Source organism: Ambystoma mexicanum, chromosome 4p, assembly GCF_040938575.1.
Source record: "Ambystoma mexicanum isolate Mex_15411 chromosome 4p, UKY_AmexF1_1, whole genome shotgun sequence".
In the NCBI taxonomy this organism is placed as follows: Eukaryota; Metazoa; Chordata; class Amphibia; order Caudata; family Ambystomatidae; genus Ambystoma; species Ambystoma mexicanum.
This window is the reverse complement of record NC_090927.1, coordinates 988060485-988086080: the sequence shown is the minus strand read 5'-3', so window position 1 is coordinate 988086080 and position 25596 is coordinate 988060485. Positions and strand designations below refer to the sequence as shown.

General features: G+C 45.9%; 1 protein-coding gene across 1 annotated transcript in view; it reads right to left on the bottom strand.

The window, feature by feature from the left end:
- PDSS2 (decaprenyl diphosphate synthase subunit 2) overlaps window positions 1-25596 on the bottom strand; it is a 1501454-nt gene that overhangs the window by 13274 nt on the left and 1462584 nt on the right. The window contains exon 7 of the mRNA XM_069606567.1: window positions 4280-4315. Coding sequence (XP_069462668.1) covers window positions 4280-4315 — 36 coding nt within the window. The remainder of the gene's footprint in view (window positions 1-4279; window positions 4316-25596) is intronic.

Genomic DNA, 25596 nt, shown 5'->3' with positions numbered 1-25596 from the left:
TGCTGCAGAAACCGAGCGCCAGGGGTCGTGAAATCCGTAGTCGAGTGCAACATCTACATTCTGGCCAGAAGCTCCAGGAGTCTCCCAAGGACCCTCCATAAGCAAGATGACCAGAGCTCGAATCCCCTCACCAGAGAGGAGGACTCAAGGAGCGAAGGAAGCCCAACCGGATTCCAGATCTGTAGTGGTGCTGTTTACCGCGCGCTGAAACTGCGTAGTGCCGCTGGATCCGAAAAGAGCCTGTAGCTGCTGCCGACCTCCGAATTGCTGCAGCAGGAGTCCTCCAGACGTTGTCCTCCTCCCCACGACTGAGGACCAGGAACCCAGGATCTGCACCGCTGCAACCAGACAGAAGCCAGCTGGACCACTCTTCTTCTAACCAAAGGTACTGTTCTCATCTCGGTGGTCTGTAGCTTTGCTCTTCTCAGTTGAGACTTCCAGTAGCTACCTTACTAAAGTTGATTTCAGCTCTACCATTCACAAGTGTAACAGCTTGTGACCCTACAGTGATATTTCTTTAGCAAGCTCTCTAACTTTGTGAGGGACTGTTATCTAACAAGTGCCTCAGCTCCATAGACTGTGCTCCAATTGACTTTGGCTGTCCTGGCTCCCTGCAGACTCTTCTAGTCCATTTGACTTTGATGTTTACTGTCACTCAAAGGTGATCATTGGGTTTTTACAATTACTGCTGGGAAAGGTTTTGGTCTAGACTTTACTGGAAGATTTAAGTGCTCACATGCTCTGAGAATCTGTTTAACCTTTTTCCTTCCCTTAACCTTTCCTCTCTAAAAACCTCAGAATCTACAAAGTGGACTAGTGATATATAAAGGCCATTACTGTCCTAGTTAGTGAAGTCCCCTCAGGGTGTAGGAAGTGTGTAAAAAACATCTCTAAAGAGTATCTACTAGCATTGTGTTGATTCTGGAAAAGTATTTTAAAGTATATTTGATTGTTACATATATTGCCCTTTTTAAAGAATGCTTATTTAAAAACTGATTTTAAATAAACAACTATTTATAACTAAAATGTTAAGTGTAAGTGTTACTTGTATTTGCGAATTTCATTATAACAGCACACAATTACCCCTCTTAAAATAAGCCTGGCTGCTCAGTCACACAACCAACTTGTGCAGTAGAGCCCTATACCAAAAGGTGGGTTACCTAATTTCCAACAGGACAAGTGTTGTGTAGTCTCCCATAGGGTTACTGCATCAATTCTTGCCTAACACCACTCACGCACAGCAAATGAATAACTCTCCCATCTCACATTAAACAGAACGCTCAAATGCTACAATAAACGTACATATCACAGTCGCATCCAAAGCATCCTAGCACCACAGGCACGTACAGGCAACCTAGAAACAGACCTACACACAGAGCTCAGGGTATTTGTGGTCTGCACACAAAAACAGCAAAGCTATCTTACACTTTTCCTCTCGCCCACTAACCTAACCACCTACCCTTGGTTCGAGATCCAGCAAAACGCCTGGAGACTATGCAAAAACCAGCGGCGCACAGTAAAAATCCCAATAACATACCCTAACATATATGCAAGATTAATTGCCCTACTGTGCATAAACATGTATTTCAAATTATATGAGGGTTTACAGTCTCGGTCAGGAAAGGATGACGTGGCAGTCCTATGTTTTGCAAAACCTGTTACAAAGTGCATTTTTAAGCTCAGGGGGGACAAGATTTTACTAGTTTCTATGTGTCCAAGTTGGACTGGCTGCAGTAGGAGAGGAAGTATACCAACTTGGGTAGTAACCTATAAAAACACATGTCTTTGTTTAGCCCAGATTTGAGAATATCACAAATCCTCATGTCATTTTTAATTGGTGTTTTAGCGTACTAAAGTTCTTATATCGAATTTTCATATGAAAGTATCACATTTTTGCTTTTTTTTAAAATAAAAAGGAGTCAACTGCACACTTAGGGGCTGTAACTGTAATCCCTTCGCCCCCCTGCCTCCTTGCACTTACCCAGAACCACACCACCCTGGCTGCCCTTATTCAGAGCAATTGCTGCCCTGACTGTTCTTCCCCCCCCCCTGGCACTCCAACTCTCCAATCCCCCTGCACTTTGCGTTTTTGCACTTGCACAATCTGAATGACACAAGGCCTAGTAAGATCGTTTGTCTTGTCCTCCCCTGGTCTTCCCTCCCCTGTCTTGTCGTGCCTAGAAACACTTATGTACATGCGCGTTATAAACGACATGACATATATCATAACTGGAAAAAGAAGAAAACATGTTAAAAACATAACATTTGCACATGTACTTATTTTCCCAATTGACTCTTTTTGGAAGTACACAACTTAAAAAACCCAAGCTCTCAGAATTCAAAGCGCGGTCCTAGGTTTCCTTTTATTTATGAGAGAAGGCCATTAATGTAGCCTTGTCAAAAGAGGGCACAAACCCCCCTCAAATGGCAGTGGAAGGCCTACCGGGGACGGATCCAGAGCCAGTCCTACCCCTGAAGTAGACGGTGGCAGCCAAAAGGGACCAAATTCCTTCCCCCAGTAGGTGTCTTTGCAGACCCTCATCTCCAGCCATGCTTCGTTACCTGAATGCTCACCAGTTTTTTTTCTTTCCTTTTAAGAAAAACCCAAGCAATATTGAACCTTAACAGGGAAATCAGACAGAGAATCAAGAGCAGCGCTGCAGAGAGAACAGAAGATGGAAGTAGTCAACAGAACACTACAAAGACCCAACAGTTGAGCACAATCCCCGCACGGAACGCTGGCACCGCCCACCCAGAGGAACGAGAGAGCAGCTGCAGCCCAGCGCAGGCCCCAGCATTTAGACCCGCCAAGCGGGAACAGCAACAAGTCCGGAGGGCTCACACGTGAAATAACCACACCAATAAACCAGGGACGTTATTTCCCAAGCTTACAGAGACATCAACCGGGAAGTAAGCCCAGAAAATAAACTGGAACATTTAACTCTTTAAAAAAACAACTATGCTCAAGAAGCTGCCAACCCGTGCAGAGAGTGGGCAGGGCTTGGCCCAATTTTTAAGACTTTTCCCTGCACATACATGCCCCCTGGATGGAAGAGGAGCATAGATCGGTTTGAGAAAAGCAGCCAATCCCCATGGGTGAAGGTGGTTCTTAAGTGGGGGACCGAAAGCAGGAAGTGTCGGTTTATCATGTGAGGTCAGAGGAGGAAGTCGACCAAGAAACCAGCAGGAGGGAGGAGGTGCGACCTGTGGAGAAGATTCTTGGAGAAGGTGATGTATTGGCCGAGGAGTGAAGGTGGTTCTGCAATCTGAATGTGCACGTTTGTGTGGCAAGTGCAGAGAAGAAGTTGGTGTAAGGGGTGAATGTGAAATGAATGATACTGCATGAAATTAAGTTGTTTGTGTAGTAGTGGTGAGAGGATAGTAGTAGTGGGAGGATGGGTGTAGTAGTGGGAAGTGGGGTGTACAAGTGAGAAGGGCGGTGTAGTAAGGGAAGGAATAGTGGGAGGAGGAGTAGGGAAGTAGAGTGGGAGGGTAGAGGAGTAGGATGAGTAGACTGGGGTTACGGATGCCTGAGTTAGAGAGGAAATTCTGTGGAAGATGAGAGATAGAGGGACGGCCCTTCGGCCCACCAAAAAACACAAATGAGACCCTTAAACAGTCTTAAAGACTAGGAGTGTCTTTCTGTGACATATACGCTTCCACTTTTTGTGCAATCAATGTCTTGCTGAAATGCAAGTTGGTGTTTCTGTGGGACAGGTTTGACATTTAAATTTCCCCTTTAAAGACTAATCTTTCCAAGTGCTAAAAACACATGCCTTTGCCTATTTAAACTGAACATTCCAAGGTGTCTACACACGTTTCTCTCCAACAATAGTTATTTTCAAACACAAACCTCTGAACATCTTAAGTGCATTTGAAATCTGCACAAAGGAGATCTATTTTCCTTCACAATTCCAAAGGTGTTTGCGGTGAACAACAAAGCCACACCATTACACAATGAACACAAGCCACTGATCAGGATGAAAGATGGGAAACTATTCTAATAATTAACTAATAATTTTAAAGCTGAGGGATGGTAAAAACAGAAGTGTAGACTATTAAATTGTTGTTTGAGCATGTATTTGCCAAGAAGTAATAAATACCAATCTCACCATAGAAATCAAAGCCCTACCATTACACAGTGGCCCACGCAACTTGTGGCTTGGTCTTGATTTGTGGTGACATTTTGTCGATTCTTAATATTATGGACCCAGAAGAGGGCTCCATTTGAGGCATGCATTTGAAAAAAAGATTTCCCTTACATAAGAACTTTGCATACCTTTGTAAAGTTCACCATGCTGCCTTTCAGTCGTGCCTTAAACAGTAAACAAAAAATGTAATTAGTTTACAAAGAAAATCAGTGTCATTAACATGTTCATAAAAGGATATATGTATACAAAAGCATTTACAGTGAAGTGACACTGGCAAAGAAATATGAGCATATTTACAATAATATGGTTAATGACAAGATTTTTATATTGATTTAAAGACATAATTTGAGGAACACAAAGCTTGCTTAGTACAAACAACCAAGTTAAAAAGTCCCAATTTTGCCATTTCCATTACTTTAAAGGCAGCCCCCACTTAAATTGTTTTTGCAAAAAGCCCTCCGACCCACAAAGGAAAGAAATGAACATTGTATATTGCTTTTGCTTCACCACAAACAGCTGCCACCAGAATTCACTACTACTGTTTATATCCATTTCATTTTAAAAGCTTTAGCAAAACAGACACTAAACTAAAGTGGTTACATATGAACAGAAGAATACAATACAGAGCAGGACAATCTTTTGTAAACCCGTTTTACCTGAAAGTGGGTTCAAACGTTGGAGAAAGGGAATCACTTTTGGGAAAAATGTTTAAGTTTGCTCCTCTTGATTTTCCCACATCCTAAGTCTGATAAATTGTTGCTTTAGTGCAACCATTTCTTTGATAATATGGATTGTGACAAAATCGTTTTGTTCCATTTTGTATTATCAAAGCATTGGCTACGTTTTTACCACTGCTGCAAACGTTAAATAATCTGGCCCCATTTTGCAACAAGGACAAGTTAATACAGGAGAAACCATGGATCAGGTAATACCATTTATACCTATAAGCATATCCCTAATTTAAATTGCTCGACCATTGCCACGCTTTCAGACACAACCCCTTTTTGCATAAACAGTGGGCCTGCATGAATTTACACCTGTTTCCCGCCCATTAAGACGGACAGACATTTCTTCATTGCGCCTGGTCATAAGTGACACTTGTGAGAAACCTGAAGGTGTCTCACCCGCTAGTCCCCCGGGATCTGTCATCCAAGAGGCCAGGACACGGACATCCGTACTGGATCCAGTTCCTGGTGGTAGTCCAATGCTGGAGCATCACCTGGATGAGGGGCCCTCTGGGAGTGGAAGTGGGATACCAAGGGATGAGACACGGTACCACCTTCCCTTTAACAGTTTCCCCATCCTACCCCATAGGATATTAAGAAGTTCTACCCTCCCTTTCCCACACAAACACTTTCCTACACTGTGGCAGACAATGGACTAACACCAGAGCCGTTTACCTGACTTGTCCCAACACAAGGGTCAGACAGAGTCAGACACTTGACAATAACTATGCACACCTGACGGCCCTTTCCATTTCCCACAGGCATAAAAGGCAGAGCACAAGAGCATACTTTGAGCAAGGCCCAATGCATGAGGAAGCAGCTATTCCAGACCAGCAGTTCAAACTGAGGAGAAAGGCAGAGAGACCTGGAGGGACTATGAGGAGGGAATTGCCCTTGCCCTTTTGAACTCAGACCTGCTAAGCCTCCAAAAGAGAAATCATAAGACCGGGAAGTGCAGCTGGCGTGTGGTGTGACAGGTGTCAATGGCACATAGAGCCCTCCTACGCGGATAGTTAAAGCGGGGAAAAGCGCTTGCCGCCCTGGTGCCACCCTTGACACCCGTGACAAGAAACTCCAACAGTTCAGCACAGCCGGTGAGTCAGAGAAAACAGATAGAAAAACCGAAGTGTGCTGGGCCCAAGGTTGCAGACGGCAACCTTGTTGAACAAAGAACGTGTGTAATTGAACATTAAAGAAACCCTAGTAAAAGGTTCAGAAGCAGAGTGGTCAGACGTCCCAGGGCGCTCATTCGAAGGACTCTGACTGAAACCCTTTTGGGTTATGTTGTGTTTGAAACTACGAAAACCAAGAGACCTTAGGAGAGGATAGTGTGAAGTGTTGAAGTGGTCCTACGAGGGTCGAGCAAAACCCCTTATACACTCGAAAGTGTTTGACACATTGGAGAAAGCTGAATGAACTGTGAAACTGACAATTGTGAACCTGACCAGTGGATGCCTGCGAGTAGAGAGTAAAAAGTGATGTACTCATGAACATTGTGACGACAAATGTGAACCTGGCTGAGGGATGTCCGCAATGGAGTGTTGGTGAAGAATTACATGTTTCTTGAGTAAAAGGCCATAATGAACCCGACTGAGGGAGGCTAACGTGGCAAGAAGGAGTCCGGCTGAGGGGGATAAAAGGGGCGAATAGCAATAGCCCAACATGAAAGGATTACAAAAGGAACTTTTTGTGTGTTTATGGTACAACAGGCCTAAGGCAAGAGACGACTTTTGCAGGAATGAGACTTGACCCTGGAAGGTCCAAGCATTGTTGAAAGGAACTGTAACCTCGTGCTGGCGTGGCTCTGGAGTGTGCTTTGCTCAAAGGTCCCACCTTGACCTGTGCTAAAAACGTGGGGAAGGGAGACCCCAGCCATACCATACTGACTTATCATTTGGTGAACCCTTCTTTCTTTTCTAGAGAACACTGTCCCACGCTCTTTTCTAACTTAGCTGTAAGGATTGGCAATAGCTTTTTTAGTATAGGCCCTTTTTATTTGACAAGACACCACTAGGACTGCCTTATTATTTGATGGCCATAGCTTGCTCCCATCTTAGATTTAAATTTGGTGTTTTTCTCACCCATTATACAGTTTAATAAACACCCTTGCACTGTGATCATTTGTGTCTGTCTTTACTGTTGCCACCATGAGTTCCTTACATATGGTGTCAGCGTGGGATGCGACTCAATTGAAACTAATTGGGGAACCCTACAATTTCAAAATTTTCATAGCTTCTAACCCTTCCGTTGCCACCAATGAATCAATAGGTTTTGATATCTGTAGCAGTAGGGACACTTATCCTCCCTGGTTTTAATACCCCCTCTGGGGTGTTATCTAAGATTGGCCCAAAATCTGGCCTAGTGTGGAAGTTCAGGATAGACTTTTAGCAGGCGTCATCGATCCCGACATTCAGGGAGATGTAATGGTTCGCTTACAAAATCATGGTGAGATCCCCTTTGAAGTACATCGTGGAGATCAAATTGCCCAAGGCATTTTGGAAAGGGCTCCATTTCCTCAGTTTAAAGAAAGTGAACCAGACAAAACAGAAGGAGGTACCTTAGGTCTTTGGGAAGCTGATAAACCTTTTAACATCGAAGAAAGGAAGGGAAAAGAGTCTACCATCTATCCCGACCTAGCCTTTGCCCAGTGAAATGATCCAGCTCTCGCTGAAGCTTTCCTATAACCTATTCCGGAAAGTGAAGTTTTAGAAAAAGGAAGCCCCTTTTTCTTCTTAAAACAAGGATTACTTTGTAGAAGAGAGACATCTCTGGGAAACCTGGGAAGAACAAGAAGAGGCACCCATTCCCATCTTGCTAACTGCCACCAGAATGCGAGAACACATGAAATTGGTTCAAGATCTTGTCTATACTCATATGGAAAAGGCCCAGAGCCAACAAAAATCCACGTACGACAAGAAGGTGAACTTAAGATCATTCTCCATAGGACAGAAAGTACTGGTCCTCTTAACCACCTCAGAAAACAAACTTGTTTCCAAGTGGCACGGACCCTATGACATATTAGAACGAACGGGAACCAGTACTTATAAAGTAGCCCAACTGGACAGAAAACCGAAGGTCCATTTGTATCACGTAAATCTCTTGAAAGAGTGGAAAGAGAACCTGTCAGCCACCTAAGCCAAAGTATTAGCCTGTCTGGTTCCTGAAGAGCTAGATAACTTCAAGTTGATTCCTCTAGAGCCATCTCTCCAACAACAAGAAGATCTAAAAGATGTAGTCACTTCATTTCACAATGTATTCTCAGAAAAACTGTAAAGAAGCCACCAGACCAGGTATGTGGTAGACAGTTTATTTGTCTTATCTTCAGTAGCATACCATAAGACCCCCAACACAAGCAGCATCCAGGGTACAACGGAACTTGAATGTAAACATATTGAAGTAACATGGTACAATATGCAGGGATCCATTCTGGAATCACAAGTGGCATGCCTGGCATAAACATTGCTGCGGCAGAGACACCATAGCAACAAACATAACATAATGCATTTAACCTTTATACAACATACCCCCTTCCCCTAAGGAATATATTTCTTTATTGTGAGAAATATACCAACTGAACAGATACTAAAACTTCTATCTTTTTACCTTTGCAATCCTGGACAAACACCAAATTTGACCACTTTCTACACACACAGCATTTTTGAAAACTCATGTGACTAACAGGTTCTGTGTAGAGCAGCTCCCCTTTCTTAGAGATAACCGCTTTCCTTATCCGCACCCAATCTCCAACCTCGACCACAGTAACTTTTCTTGGATGTTTTTCATTTACTTTTTCCACCCATTTGTTTTTTCGGGCATCCATCTTTTTCTTTACAACATCCACAACCACATCTGTTGCTCTCGCCCTGCCCAACCAAGCTGGCGCCACACAAGTGTTTGCTTTTCGCCCTCTCATAAGTTCAAATGAACTAATCCCTGTTTCTATTCGCGGAGCCATCCTCAATGCATACAACCTGTCTCTCACTGCAACTCTTCTGTCAAGACCACACACATTCGCTCCACGAATAGCATCCATAATACATCGATTTACTCTCTCAACCATGCTGTTTGCTTGGGGATAATTCAAAGGGGTCCTTTTGCGTTTAATTCCGCATTTATGAAGATACGCTAAGAATAGCTTTCCCATGAATTGAGGACCATTATCAGTGAGTATGCTCCTGGGTAAACCCTCCCTCTCAAACACATCCTCCATGAATTCAATTATACACCGACACATGACTTCCCTCAAGATCTTAAATTCTGTCCATTTTGAAAAAATATCAACCATAACCAAAATGAACCTTCCTCTACCCGCACCCATGTCTACTGGACCAAGAACATCCATGGACAAATCTTGCCACACTCCCTCCGGAATGCTCATTTTTCCCATAGGTTGGGACACCGCTATCACATTTTTTCCTGACTTGGTACAATCATTGCATGCACCAACTACTTTCTCAATATCATGATCAATCCCTGGCCACCAGTAATCAGCTTTTACAACTTCCTTTGTTTTACAAACGCCAATGTGTCCCTGGTGAGCACAGTTTATTAATTTCCTTTCTCAGACAACCTGGAACCACCAACTTGTCCCATCTATACAACAACTCTCCTTTTACTGACAATTCATTCCTCACCTCCCATATTGCCCTTTCTTCACCGGATAAGAGCCTTTTCTCTGGCCATCCACCCACCACAAAAGCCATGATCCGCTTCCACATTTCATTTGACTTTAGGACTTGAATCCACTCTTGTTTCCTTATAATTCCTTCCACGGTTGCAAAAACAATTTCATTCTCACCACACACATTACTTCCTCTAACACTATCATTATCTTCCAACTTCACCCTTGAGGCATGGTCAGCGATGTACATTCTCTTTACCAGCAACTACTTCTATTTCAAATTTATGACATTGTAGCCTGGTTACCCAACCTGCTACTCTCCTTGAAACCTTGTCGAGGCCTTTACTTTCAAAAATCGCCTTAAAGTGGCCTGTGGTCTGTTCTCAAGATAAAGTCTTGACCCCAGACAACATTTTTCATTTTTTCTATGCCCCAATTGCACGCCAAAGTTTCTTTTTCCAACACATAATAGTTCAATTCTGCGCCTCTTAACATACGAGATGCATGCATTACAATCATCTCCGTACCATCAACATCTGGCTGCAACATCACTACTCCTATTCCTGTGTCACTAGCATCCACAGCCAGAATGGTTTTCTTTCTTGTATCAAACATCGATAGGGGTTTTGCCATATCAATTTTTCTTTTCATTGCTTCAGATTCTTTTTCACATTCATTGCTCCATTCAAACTCAACACCTTTCCTTAACAACGCTCTCAAACTGGTTATGGAATCAGCATAATTTTCAACAAACCGATGATAAAATTCAATAGTACCTAGAAATGATCTCAATTCGGCCTTATTCTTTGGTGATTGTGTTTTCAAAATGGACTCAACTAAATTCCTTTTTGGTTTGAGTCCTTGCTCAGATATCTCATGACCTAGATAATCAACCACTTGAGTCATAACACATTTTTCACCACGCAAGGTTATCCCTCTTGCCTTAAAGATCTTAAGAACCAGATCCAGTCTTGTTCTTAACTCTCTCTCATCCTTCCCACATATCAGAACATCGTCCTGAAAGCACCACACTCCACCGACATCCTTCAATAATTTGTCCATAACCTTTTGGAATACGGAAGACGCTGATACCAATCCAAATGGCATACGCTTAAATTGATATATTCCCTCATAAGTAATGAAAGCAGTTAACTTGCACGATTCATCATCTAAGCTTATCTGATGATACGCACTTGCCATGTCAAGTTTTGTGAAGTATTTCGCACTCCCTATCCTGCTTAACAATTCCCCCATATTTGGAAGAGGATGGCGATCCGCTACAACACACCAATTGAGTTCCCTTAAATCGATGCATACCATCAAATCCCGATTACTTTTTTTCACCACCACCACAGGAGATATCCATTCTACTGCCCTAGCTGGCTCAATAATTCCCTCTTTCTCCAATTTTACCAATTCATCGCGCACAGCCTTCCGCATAGACAAGGGCAACGTTCTGAGCTTTGACGCAACTGGACTGCTCCCTTCTTTTATCTTTATTTTGTGTACCATCCCTTTGAGACATCCCACTTTGTTACAGAATACTTCGGGGTATCTAGCTACCATTTCACATTTGGCTTTGTTGCTATTAGGCTCAGAAGAGTTAATCACATTGAGAACTTGTTCTCTGCTATTGGGATCTAACTTAATTCCCAATCCCCTTTGCTCTTTCCAACCTAACAATGTTTCACCTCTTGGTAATATATATTTTCCCATGTGTCATTCTGCCTTTGAACTTGAACTCCGCCTCATAACAACCCAAAATTTCTATTTTGTCTCCATTATATCCCCAAGGCATTTTATCTGAAGGAACTAGACCTCTGATATTGCCTCCAATTACATTTTCAAAGACAGTTTTGAACATTAATGTGATTTTGGAGCACGAATCGGCAAGCATTTTAACCGAATGACCATTTACTTCTATCCATGCTGAGGGATGCTCACACTCATCGGACCCCGAGCACTTTACCATATGAACAGTAACTATTTCATTCTCTGAAATATCAGCCTCTTCAGATGACGCACCATCATACTCTTCAATAAGAAGTGTTCCCTTTCCACCTCCAATTCGATAGTGTTTACAGCAATTCCAAAAATGCCCCCATTTCTTACACAAACTGCAATGCACATGCCTCCCAGGACAAATGGGAGAAGTGGACAAATGTCGTGAACTCCCACAACGAAAACACAGTCTATCTTCCCTTTTTACATTAATTTGGGCAGTGTCCTTTTGAAAACGCCTATTACCCTGCTCACCGCCCCCACCCTTAGTTTGGGTATTCTCATAACGCTTATTGGGTTTGGTTTTTTGTTTCTTCTTTTCCTTCGGGCAACCTCCCTTCTTGTCTCCAACCCTTAGTACCTCAACACCTGGTGCTGATTTATTTTCCTTGTTCGACAATTTCGCTACACACTGTAAGGTGTGCTCGAACCTCTTTGCTATACTAATAACCTCCTCCAAATTGGGATCGTCCTTCAACAAAATCTCCTCTCCTATTTTATCATTAGAACAATGAATCATAAATTGATACCTTATGTGTTCCTCTAATCCACCACCAAATTTACAATTTGGAGATAAATGTCTCAAAGCAGTTATATAGTCTTGAACAGATTCTCCTTCATGTTGACATCTCATGCCAAAGTGATATTGCTCCAATACCGTGCTAGTTTTTGACTCAGAATGCTTATCAAGTTTGATTAATGCCAGGTCAAATTCATTTGTTCCCTGTTCCAAATCCAATTCAGTAATAGCAGGAAGCGTGTCATATATCCTCTGACCTTCATAACCCAAAAAATGCATTAACATTGCTACTTTGCGTTCTACAGACATCCCATTTCCACATGTGGCTTTGGCATAATGCAGGAAACCCTTCTTCCAAGGGGCCCACTTAATTTTTGGCGGACCTGGTGTGGACATAAATACTTGTGGACTGGGAACTCCAGACAGAGCCATGTTTTCTACCCTTGATAGGCTGTGCAGGAACAGTAACTTTCACCTGAGCTAAAATGCAGTACTAAAACAGCAATTGAGGTGTGTCCACCGTGCAGAACAAAAGAAAAAAAAATATTTCCAATTGTGTCAGATGGCAACTTCCAGAACACAGTCAAACGTCACCTTGAATGTAAATACTCCCAATTAGAAATGCTCTCTCCAGTCAATCTCCTTGTGGACCATCCGTTCCAGCAACCATAATGAATTATTTTTTTTTTTCCACGTGGGACGGGGAAAACACACACTCCCTCACCTGTGATGCTCCTTGACAATGCTCCCCTAGCTCGCCTTCCCACACGGGGCCCTGGGCGAGAGGTCAGTTACTTTCCCCGTATCACGGCGCTATCAATCATTGGCGCCACATCCGCATTCAGGCTAACTGCGTATCACGTGAACGCGGATCTTCGCTTCCGCGTCGCTTGCAGCTGACAGCGCTGCGTAGCAGGTCCCGTGATGGGCACGTACGGCCCAAATCTCCGTCATTGATGCCAGGGAACTGCATCTCCACCTGCAGACAACCCTCCGCTGTCCGACATCGGCTAACCGGCAGGAACGCTGGTGACAGGGCAGGACTCGCCGAAACACTGCAGCTCGCACGCGAACCAGCTGGGACGCTGGCGGGGAAAGAAGATGTCCTCCCCGTAGCACCGCAGCTTCACTCTGCAGCCTCCAGCCCAGTTCCAGCGACAGCCGTGGATCGACCTCGGAGCCAGCGGCGCTACTCCAACGAGTGCGCTTCCGCGCGGCACCCTCCAGGCACCGCCCCAGAGTGCCGACCACACTCGAGAGAGGCGCACCTCAACGCCTCGGAAAAGTGGATGGGGACACCTTTCGCTTGCGCCAAATTGCAGGCTCCGAGCTGACTCCTCCTGGATGTCGGCTCTCACTGACCGCTCCTTACAAACACTGCTTCCAGACACGGTTGGGGGTCTTGGCTTCAGCAGGGCTCACGTCAGACATCCCATCCTCGTCGCCATTGTAAAGAAGCCACCAGACCAGGTATGTGGTAGACAGTTTGTCTTATCAGTAGCATACCATAAGACCCCAAACACAAGCAGCATCCAGGGTACAACTGACTAAACTCGAATGTAAACATATTGAAGTAACATCATTCCAGAATGGTACAATAGGCAGGGATCCTTTCTGGAATCACAAGTGGCATGCCCAGCATAAACATAGCTGTGGCAGAGACACCATAGCAACAAACATAACATAATGCATTTAACCTTTATGCAACAAAGACCAGAGAGATTAAAAGGCACATACAACTATATTAGAACACCTAAGGATAATGTGGTTCATTTTAAACCCTATAGACTCCCAGAAGCCTGTAAATACATAGTGATTGAGAAAGTCAACAAAATGTTGAAAGCCAATATTATCGAGCCTTCTTCCAGTCCATGGTCCTCTCCTATCATGTTGGTCACTAAACCTGACCGTTCCTGGAGATTCCGCATAGATTTCCATCAAGTTAATGCTATTTTGGACTTCAATGCCTATCCCTTGCCACGCATCAATGACCTAATTGACAAAATCGGAGCAGCCACCTTTCTATCCACCCTTCACTTAAACAAAGGTTATTGGCAAGTTGCCGTATATAGGCCAGATAAGGAAAAAACTGCGATTTCAACGCCTGTAGGACTGTTTCAATTTCAAAGTCCTTACTTTTGGCTTCAGACGGCACACCAGCCATTACCTGGTTCCTGAGATATAACTTGTAATGTTCTTAACTCCTACCAGCTCAGTAATTCCGCTGGCCTCTGTTCCCAGTCTCTTGCAGTGTCCCAACTCTTTCTATGAGTTTGTGATGTCCCTCTGGTCACTAAATTGGGGAACGTTTTCCTACTGCTGTATTGCTTTGGGTTCCCAACCCTTATCCAGTATTCAGTGGTCCTCTGTGGCCACTGGGTGGAGGATGTTCTAGTTTTTCTTTTTTTTAGTTATTTTTTTTTGGAGATCTTGCCGAACAGACAACCTTTGTAGTTCTTAACTACATTATAACATTGTGAAGATCATTAAAACTAGGTTTCCAACATTTTCTCATGAAATCAGAAAGGATAAAGTAAAGAGGAAAAAGAGAAAGATCCAGAACAGAGAAAGTTGTAAAGAGTAGGAAACCCCCTTCCCGCTTCCAATGGAGACCCCCACACCCTCCACCCCCAATCCCACTGTCTGGGTCTATGGGACTGGGGTCCCTGGGTTGCCTAGACAACAGAGTAAGAGACATCTTAATTGCAGATATGACCATAGTGGTGCTAACAAGTGCTAGTGATCCAGCAGCCTCAAAGAACGCTTACTAAGGCGGTGAGGGAGGATGCGTTGACATATTGGCCTCCCTGTAAAATTCCAAGAAAGGTAGCCATTGAGCGTCTATATGTGAATGAGATTCTGCCACCAGTGCAGTAATACTTTCCATATCATATATTTCTTTAGCCTTGCGGAACCAATCGGTTTTCGTAGGAGGAGAGCTGGATTTCCATTTTATGGTGATGCACACTCGCGCAGCTAAGAGCAGATTTCTGGACATGTGTGGAAGGATCTGGTAATGCTTATTTGTTTGTTCCACCCCAAACAGAACCGGGAGGGGAGTGAGCTCCCTGCGTATACCCTCTATCTGATGGATCCAGCCCAGAACCGCTTTCTAGTAGGTTTGTATATAGGGCAGCTCCACCACCGATGCCAATATGAGCAGACTTGAGAGCAGCCCCTCCAGCAATACAGGGAGGCATTACGAAACATCTTGGCCAAGAGTTGAGGGGTTAGGTGCCACTGTACAAGGAGACTGCAATTGTGCATTTTATATTCCATTGCTATGGAAGATTTCCAGACATCCCAATGGATTGCGCGCCAACCCTCTTGGTTGTCTACCCATTCCAATGCTGCATCCCATTTGGCTTTAGTGTCAGGCGGAGGTAGCTGGCCCATTTCCAGGAGAGTTCTGTACATTTTAGCTATGAAACCTTTTGTGCCATTATGCATATTCAAAACGGATTCAAAAGCAGTCAGGGGGCGCTGCAGTCCGTTCCATTTCGCATCAGTAAAGACTCCCTTGAGCTTCAGATTTGGGAGGAGGTTGATAGCAAGCCCCTGCTGGGCACCCTCCAGACAATTGGCCCGTTCTGATCAGGCCCTGCTCGTACTGGGGTTGGAAGCGACCAGGGTCTACAATACCATCCCTAATGGGGGAACCCAACTACAACTAAGGGGTGAAGGCCAGGTTGTGATGCCCACCATTTCTGGGTTTTTCTCATTCCATATGGTCCACAGCACCTTCAAGACCGGGTACTCTTGTATCCTGCGCGGGATGGATCGGGGGGGGGGGGGGGCGACCCACAACCATTCTCCCAGGGCGACAGGGGAAAATAGGCAGTTTTCCAGTAGGACCCACTGTTTGTGCTGTGTCTCGCAAATGTGGTCAACTAGGACCCTGAGCTGGGAAGCTTTATAGTATTCACCCAAGTCAGGGTATCCCAGGCCCCCCTGCTCCTTTGGGAGGATTAGAGTGCTATAGGCAATCCGGGGCCTTTTCTTTTCCCAAAAGAAGGCTAACAGTTTTTTTTCGCTATGGTAAGGAATGAGTCTGGCAGCAGTATGAGGAGAGATTGGAAGAGAAACAGGAGGCGCGGAACCACGCTCATCTTAATGGTGGTGAATCTTCCCGCCCAAGCGAGGTTTAATTTACTCCAACTCTCTAGATCTAGCTGTAGAGTCGGCCACAACGGAGTGTAGTTAGCCTGGTAGAGTTCATCAAGCTTCTTGGTTATTGTTATTCCAAGATACGAAGACTACCATGTACAGTTTTAAGGTATTCTTTGTCACCTTTGTTTAAACCCTTAATTCTGGTATCATTTCTCATGTTTTAGGCCAGGGGCTCCATGACGAAGATAAAAACGAGGGGCAAGAGGGGGCACCACTGTCTGGTGCCTCTCGTTAGGGTAAACTGGGGCGATGCTATACCATTGACTACGACCTTTACCCCTGCGTTGCTATACAGGGCTTGCGTGCCCCGCACCCACTCCGGTCCCAAGCCCACCTTCTGCTACACCTGAATCATGTAGCGCCATTCGACCCGGTCAAAGGCCTTCTCGGCGTCGACCAAAATCAGAGTGAGGTTGACATCTTGGGGGCTCACGGAAGCCACCAAGTCCAGCGTTTTGCAAATGTTGTCGGCCCCCTGCCTATCTCCAACATACCCAACTTGGTCTACGTGAATCAGCTGAGGGAGGACTATTTTGAGCCTGTTCGCTAGGATGCTTGCATACATTTTCGCGTCAATGTTGAGCAACGAAATAGGTCTATAGGAACCACAGTCAAGCTTATTTCAGCCCTCCTTGGGTACAACTATAATTCTCGCTTCTGTGAAGGAGAGGAGCTACTCCGGTGGTCATGATATTATATAAAAGAGCCAGAAAGTGGGAGAGCGCTCCTTTCATCCTCTTATAGAAACCTGGGGTGAACCCGTCCGCGCCAGGCGCTGATCCTGCTTTCAGGTGCGAGATGGCGAGCACCACCTCTTCGGAAGTGATAGGTGCGTTTAATTTCTCCCGGTCTAAGGGCTGAATGGAAGGGAATGTCATGTTGGAGAGGGGGTCCACAGTGTTATGCGTTTGGGAGGAGGCTTCTGTTGCATATAGCCGCTTGTAATATTCGGCGCAACAGGCAGTGATGGCCAGGTGGTCTGTCAAAGTTAAGCCCGACGGGGAGTTAAGTTTGAGAATTGCCCTCTGCTCACATATCACAGTTGGGTGAGTGCTTTGTCCTGCCAGAGGGTTTTTAGTTCCTGCCTAGCGGAATGTTATTTGTTCCCTAATTTCGGGTGCGTCATTCCCTGGGATCTGCTCTGCGTCTTCTCTCCCTTTTATTTGTTGCTTGATTTGGGATTCCCTCAGCATTCTTTTACGCTTAACTGCTGAACCTTGGGCGATGAGTAAGCCTCTTATTGTCGACTTTGCTGCCTCCCAGACTGTGTTGGGGGAGATTCCTTCTATATTATTTCTCGTGAAGAAATCTTGTATTTCCTCGTCAAGGGAGTTCCTGAATAGCTCATCCTTCAGCAAAATGTCATTACATAACCATCTTTTTTTCTATGTGCTTTCCTGGGCCCAGACCCAGGTCGACTGTGACCATGTCATGATCCAACCACCCAACTATATCTATTGAGGAGTTTCTCATACGGTATTCCAGACCCCCTTCTAGGAAAATATAGTCAATACGGGTGTAGGTTGAGTTTTGAAAGCCCCTCCTATCTGTAGGAGGATGAGCCCCTTCCTTATGTGATTTCCAGTCGAGGTCGGGTGGAATACAAGATTGAAATCTCCTCCTCATATTAGGGCACCAGTTCTTTCCCCATCTAGACGCGAGAGAAGGTTGTTGCAGTGTGACAGTTGCTGCGGGTTGGGAGCGTATGAGGCACATAAAGTGACTGCCGTTGACCTAATAGAACCGTGGACTACCAGGAATCTGCCTTCTGGGTCTTGCGAATATATGAGCTCAAGGGAAGGGCGGTATATGATGCCCACCCCTCCTTTCTAAAGCGGTCCGGATGCCCACACATCCCCCTCCAATGTGTCTTGTTCTGATGACGAATTCTGCTGCGCGTTTGAATTTAGTCTCTTGGATAAAGAGGATGTCCAGGTGTGCCTGTTGGAAAGTTCGGACTAACATGGACCTCTTTTGTGGTGAATGCAGACCTTTAACATTCAGCGTCCCTATACGGACATGGTCAGCTGCTATCTAGGCTTCGTGATCTATGCAGTGGTCGGGCCGCGTTTGCGGTGCCCCCTTCGCATGGGCAAACTTTCAGACCAGTGTCTTGTTTCCTGAGTGCGGCCTCGCGTGTTTGTACTGTTACTGCTGGATCTTTTATTGAATGTAAGAAAATTGTTAACGAGTGCATGAGTTGTCTCTGAATGATGTCCATACCCTGTGTAGACATGAACAGCCCTCCTCTGTTTCCCCCCCCCCACAAGATTGAAAAGAGAAAATAGGAACAGAATCATGAAAGCTCAAAAAGAAAAAAAAAGAGAATGGAAGTTCTCCAAACATTGGAGACGCCCTCAGCGTGAACATTGGGCCACTCGATGGGTGAGCCCCGGAACCAATTGCTTGAGTTAACATTTCCACAACATCGGATTAGCGAGTTCACTTAATGATGACCATAACATAGCATATGCTCAGCCCGGCTTGCTGACTTTACAGCATGGCAAGTTTGAGGTGTCTGGAAGGGACAAATAGAAAAAGCTTTAAGCTCTCATAGGAGCGGAGACCTCTCGCCCAGCCTCTCCCCGCTGTGAACTGGAGCACCGTCCAGTAAATGCTAGATATGCAGTATGTGAGACTAATCTCCTCTGTCAGGGGGTGTTCAGTTTCGCAAATTTTCTTCCATGCTTTTCGCGCCCTTTCTGCAGCCGGGGGCCGGAGGGCTTTCTGCTGGGTTCTGACAAAGAAGGAGCGTCGTCTTCACTCTCAGTGGTTGCTTTTCCTGCCTGCAGACCCTGTAAGACATTAGAAGCCTCCTCCTCTGAGACCACTCGATATTCGTCATCTCCGTGGGTGAAGGTGAGCGCAAAGGGATGACGCCACCTGTAACGTAGATTCCGCTCTCTGATCAGGACGTAAGACGTTTGCATGCTCTTCTCTTTGCCAATGTTTCAGCCGAGAGGTCTTGATAAATTCATACCTTCGAATCTTCAAAATCAATGGATTCTCATTCTCTGGCAAGCCAGACTATTTCTGCCTTGTGTGCATAGTAGTGGTATTTTGCCAAGAGCAAACGGGGGCCACCCACGCGGTGGACTCTTTCGAACACCAGCTCAGGGGTTATTGGTGAGGGGGAGCAGGTTTGCTATGAGGGCCTTAACTCTTCAGCGAAGAAGGGGTTTCGTTGGGAGATTCTTTGAGGCCCTGAATCCAAATGTTGGCTCTCATCTCCCTGTTTTCCAGGTCGTCGATCTTCGCCTCCAGGTCCTGGGATCAGAGGAGTTTCTTGGGGTTGGGACGCTGACATGTCATTATATGCAGCTACAAAACCATGATATTAAAAAAAGACAGTCACAAGGGGAGAGGGAGAGGAGTGAAACTCTTGCAGTTTGGGGATAGTTAAAGGATCAATCCCACTCTGCAGGTGTGTGATGTTTGTTAGGAGTTGGGCAAGCTTCTGCAGGGGCTTCTCTCGCCGAATGAGTGAGGCTCTGTGGTAATTATCTGCCTAACAGTCGGAACAATGTTCTGCCTAGGTTCTAATTCAGCTCTTCACCGCACCGTACAGCAAGGGGGTAAATAACCGCTCCGGAAAGAATGGCGGACTCTTACAGCCGTCTCCCGCAAAAGCTTATTGTGAATCCCTGCCTAGCACCTATTAGGAAGGTCCCTTTATGGGCTGGGTCCTCTCCCCCGCTGAGCACCCTGCCCCCCCAGTCTGCGAGAAACCGGGCCGTGGACGCCGTGGGGGAATCCAAAGCGCGCACCAATAGAGGGCGAGGAAGCGCCCCTTCGTCCGATGTTATCTGGAGGCTGAGACGGTCTCTTCCTTGCAGGGCAGGATATGCCTCGGCGTGGTGACCTGGTTCACTGTAAGAATCTCCTGTGGATCTCAGAGCCTGGTCACTCCGCTGACCTAGATGGGGAGAGAGGTGAGAGGCGTGCCCCGATGAATGTAGGATGCTGGGTAACAGCAGGTGCTCCAGGGTCAGCGCAGTTCCTATGGAGAGATTGCCCGCCGTGCACTCGCCCCTAACTCTCAACTGATGTCCGCTGCCTGTGCTGCCGAGAATCCAGGATCCTGGTTACGGGGTCCTGCGGGTGTTCCTCTAGGGGTGCTCCTTGATTACCTAGGTGACTCAGCCGGTGCTCGCTTAGGTCTGTAAAGCAGTCTGCGGCTAAGTCCTTACAGGGCAAGCAGCTGGTGCAGGTACTGAAAGCTGGCTATGCATTCCTGTCGTGCTCTCTCACCCCATTCAGCAATTTTTCACCTCTCTCCCCAGGGAGTGGTCGAGATGTTACGGGTCCAGGGGAGCGCAGAGAGCGCGAAGCAGGCAGGTCAGCCCCTGGAGGAAGCCAGGGCCCTAGGAGTCCGTCCTCGCGGCTGCTCCCCCTCTATCGGTGCTGGCGGGCTGGGGCCCCTACTGCGAAGTGGGGGGAGGCGAGCAGGCTCGTGGCTTGCTGTCCTCTGTGTACTGGGGGGCGCTGGATCCGAGCACCATGCTCTGCCTTGGGGTGTTCGAGACCAAGAGGAGCATGGTCGGGATTGCCGCACAATCCATAGTCTATTCCCTATAGAACTTGGGCGCAGGGCGTGCTGACTTCCAGGCCTTGAGGGCCAGCGTGCGTCCGTGCGGCCAGCGAGTACCCCTGGATACAACAATCAGGGGTGGAGTGGGGGTGGGCGGGCCCCCCGGCAGCCTGGAGCAGACTGCCTGGGCAGGAGGTATGCAGCACAGGGGGCAGGGTGAAGCTACCCGCAAGAACCGCGCCCCCCTCCTCACCTGCCTCCCCACAAACGCTGACGTCCAACGGAAACTGGGACCAACCTGTTGGGCTGGTATGGTGCAGGAAGTGACCTCCGGGGCCTGAAAAGGTGTTCCATGCCAGGTCCAAGTGGGGCAAGAGGCGGCCGTCCGCCGTTGTAGGTCCACTCTGACTACTGGAGGCTTCGTCTTGGCTAGGACAGTGCTGGGTTTTACTGAATTGAGAGTGGGGTGTTCCAGAGGCGCAGTCTCACACTCGGCAGTCTTTGCGGTCTTGGGAGATATGGGCATGCCGCTGCCCGCCCCTGTCTGATAAGGGACCCATGCCCGTCTCTCGTCCACTAAGGTGCGGGACATGAGGAGCGGGTTACTGGTCCACTCCGATGGATTCCAGTTCGGCCGGGCGCAGCTGCTTTTTATTCTGGGCTTCGTGGGGGAGATAGGGAGCCTCTGGCTTCGGGCTGACTCAGTTGTGATTGAGACAGGGGACGTCTTGCTCCCCGCTGGCTGTGGCGCACCCCAATGGCCTTGACCACGAGGCAGATCGGGCCGGCGCCTCGCAGATGTGGCCACTGCTTTGCCGGCTACGTTGCTGACGATCCCGGTACCGATTTCCTCCAAAGATGAAGCTGTCAACTCTCCCCACCTTCCTTCACAGATCCCTGCTTTCAGAACCGTGTGCGGGCTGGGCAAGCCAAGATTCTTTGCTAGCTCTGTTGGATTCCAATGGAGCTCTCTGCTCCGGCAGCCATGTCGCCTGCGCCCCCTGGTGGTCTCCCTTTGTTGCTTATTTAAACTATATTTGGGTCCTGGCCCCTTCCCTGCTGGTCAGTGGTTTCTCTCTCCACTGAGACAAGGAAGTACTTCACGGATGCAGTCTCTATTCGTTTTGGGGTCCCCTACCCTTTTCTGGTGGTCAGTGGTTTTGCTGTATCCACTGACCCTTCTTGGCCCACTTTCAGGCTCCACTCCAGACCATCGTTTTTCACCTGCCAAGTCATTACAAAAGGGGAAGGAACATATGCAAAATAAGGGGCACTAAAAGGGGCAGTCCAGCCCGAACTGCTTAGTCACATCCCTTCTACACGAGACCACAAGCATCCCCAGACACTAGCAGTTTGTGCTGAACTTCCCCTTTTAGGGTGGCACCAAGCCTTATTTGCATGTGCTCTTTCCCCTTCTGTAATGGCTTGGCAGGAGAAAAACAATGGTTTGAAGGGTTGCCCAGAGCAAAGCCAGAGATTAAGATTCATTTGAAACCTTTCCAGCCATCCCCTCTTGTGTTTTACTATAGACATCCCAAGTGGGATGGGCATGGCCAGATGCGGATCTCATGCCTGCTGGGCCTAGAGACAAAAGCTACTCCTCACTGATGAGGCCCATCAATGCCCCAACATGTCTGGGGATGCTTGCGGTCTCGTGCAGAAGGGATGTGACCTAGTAGTTGGGCCTGGACGTCCCCTTTTAGGGTGGAACCAAACCTGATTTGCGAATGGTTTTTGCCCTTCTGTAATGGTCTGGCAGGCAAAGAACGGTGGTTTAAAGGGTTTCCCAGAGCAATGCCAGCGGTTAAGATGAATTCTAAACCTTCCAGACATCGCCCCTTGAGTTTTGCATACAGCAGGGATAACAGCTCATCATGATTAGGTTCCTCTGTCCATTTCTGTTTAGCAACCCGGGTAAACCTCATAGCATAGGAATAGTCCCACGTGCAGGCCATAATCTTCTCTTATTTCAGGCAATCCTCTAAACAACCCTTCTTTAAACACATCTCTGCAAGTGGCTAGTCCCAAGCCCTCCCATTTCCTCAGACCAACTAACCCCCTTGACTGCAATTTGCTCATATATGCCTTCTCATAGCGTGTATTGGCTGGCATCACCCCGGGCCTTTAGCGGTCCAGCCATTCCTTTGTAGACCGTAACCTATAATGCCCATTAATCACTTGATTTAGTTTTTGTAGTCAAATAGGAATACACTTTGCAGTCACAGGCCTAATAGCCTGTATATACCAACCTTTCCAGCATTATTCCTGTACTCTCATTGGTGCCTTGAAACAATTGTGAAATGGCACATTATAAAGCACAAATAAAATCAAATAAAAATACCATGTCTCCCAATTTCAAGCCCAGGCTCAGATGAGGATACACTGAAGGAGACTGTGGCACTTCTAGACGAGTCGGTTCCCGATTAACCGTTATGATGCTATGAGCCTCAATTCAGTTTATTGGAGCTACGTTAACGGATTCAACCTGGGGCAGCGTTGAGAATGCAGAGGAGTCTGCTGGAGGTGGTCCTGGCATGAATTGTTTCTCATTTACATTTTTCTGGTACCTCTAGCAAGCATATTTGCTATACAAAGTTTTCCCAGGGACAAGGCTTTGTGCTGCATTATGTTTAGGATTGACACAAATGTGCCCGTTTATTTTACACAGTCCTCCAAGTTGGAGACAGAGGCCACTAGGGCTTAATGATCAGACTGAGCTGGGCAGGGATTTATGGCAATACTATATAGGTCCACATATTCTTGACCAGTTGCAGTTTTGCCAAAGACTCAGAAAAATGAAGGTTTGCATGCTCCTGTGCCTATTGTTTTATTGGGGACCCTTCAGATTGTGCCCGATTGTTTACCATGTCAGCACGCAGATCCTGCATTTAGGACAGGGAAGGAGAGATCCAGTGGATTCTGCAGCCATGTCTTCCTCCAGGACTGGTCACAGCATAAGGCCCATGTGTATCTTTCCCTCTGGCAATTCTTCAGATGAACATGTATTCCAATCTCTGGTGTCTCAATTCGACCTGACTGAAGTGTGGGCAGCACCAGCTCTCAAGGAATGCTCAAATCCTTGTTCCCTCTGTGTCTGTCATTTAGGAGGGAATCTGTATTACCTTCGCCTCCCCGAGTCTCTTTTGCCCATAGTGTGGATGATTTGACATGTCATTGGCCAGTCCCAAGAACATCTGCTTTCTATATACAATTGTTGTGCTCCAGGAGCAAAAGATATGTTGATCAGGCTGGCATGCATGCGTTAACTTTAGCTGGGACATTATAAACATTCAATTTCAGTAACAAGGGTCCCAGCTTGGAATTTCATTTTACAACTTTTTATTAAGGGCAGACTAACAGTCTAATATGTAGAGAAAGAAACGACATATTGGTAATTCTTGCTTGCCTTTAAATGGTTTGCAACCCCCTAACAAAGTTTTGCACATGCTCTCAACACAGACACCCAGAAACTTGCCCACACCAAAGCTCAAGGTACTTTCAGTCTGCAATCATCGACACAACAGCAAGGCTATCTTGGATTTCTCCTCTCTCCCCACTAACCTAACTCGCCCCCTTGCAGAAGCGTTCAGATCCTGCAGAGAGCCTGGAGACCATGCAATTGATATCAGGGCACAGTATAGGCACAGTATACACCCATGCAACATAGCATCACTTTTACATGCATTGCGTCTTTCTTTCTTTGGGTCCAGTTAATAATAAACACAACAAAGCTTCATTTTCATAACGTAGTGAATTCTCTCACACATTGTTTTTCTAGTTGGATACAAGGTTTTTTATATTATAATATATATAATTAAAAGAGATGTATGTAGTAGTTCACACGTACGTTACAATGGTATAGAAAACGTGTAATTTGATTTAAGGTACAAATTAATAATGTACAATTTATTATTTAAGGAACAATAAGAATCACACTCACTGAAGATTCAAATACTGACAGCTGAATATAAAGTATGCTTTAAAAAAAAAAATCTAATTTGTCAACTCTCCATGGATAGTTTAACAAATACTATCTTGGTTGTCAGACAGTCGTGTTTTAAATGTGCTGACTTTTTTCTACTGATCATTGCAAGCACTTGAGACTAAAGAAACACCTGACAGAGGAGTTGTTCCTTCCCAACATCACACTTCACATTACACTTGGTTTGACAGATTCTTCCGTTCAGGAAAAGTACTTGAACGCCATTCTTCACTGCACCCTAAATTTCATGTTGCTATATTCCAAAGTTAATTGAAGGTGTGCCGGAAATAGCGAATAAATGGTGGTATAGTGACCCTAATTGTGTTGAATGATTGTCAGGGATATTGCCATTTCCCCATATCGGTTTGTTTCGTATTGCTCAGTCATTACAATAAGAGTCATGCCCCAATATACCCTTGTTTTCCTTTTCACTGCAAGGAAGGCATGGTATCAACAATAATCATCCCTTTGATTTACTTACTTATCTTCTTGAAATTTGTTTGTGCAATTCATTTCTATAATAAGTTTATCATACTTAAATATGCTGATTCGTTACATCTACAACCCTTGAACCCAGTATTAGTGTGTTAATTGAAGCGATTGACCGTATGAGCTATTTTGAGCTTTGTAATTGATGAAAAGATTAAATGCATTTCTTTGATGCGCTATTTTACTTTTTTTTAAAAAACGTTTTTTTCACTTTTTACTCATTGCAATCCTACCTGCAATTTGTTCTTGCCATTTTTTGTCATTAGCGTATTACACTTGTGCCTGAGTTGCATCATACCAGTCATTACCCAGGAACCAGCTGGCGATCTATTTTGTCATGCACATATGTTTTACAGACACTCTAGCATAACCACAACACAGAACATGTGAGAGGAAAGAAGGAATC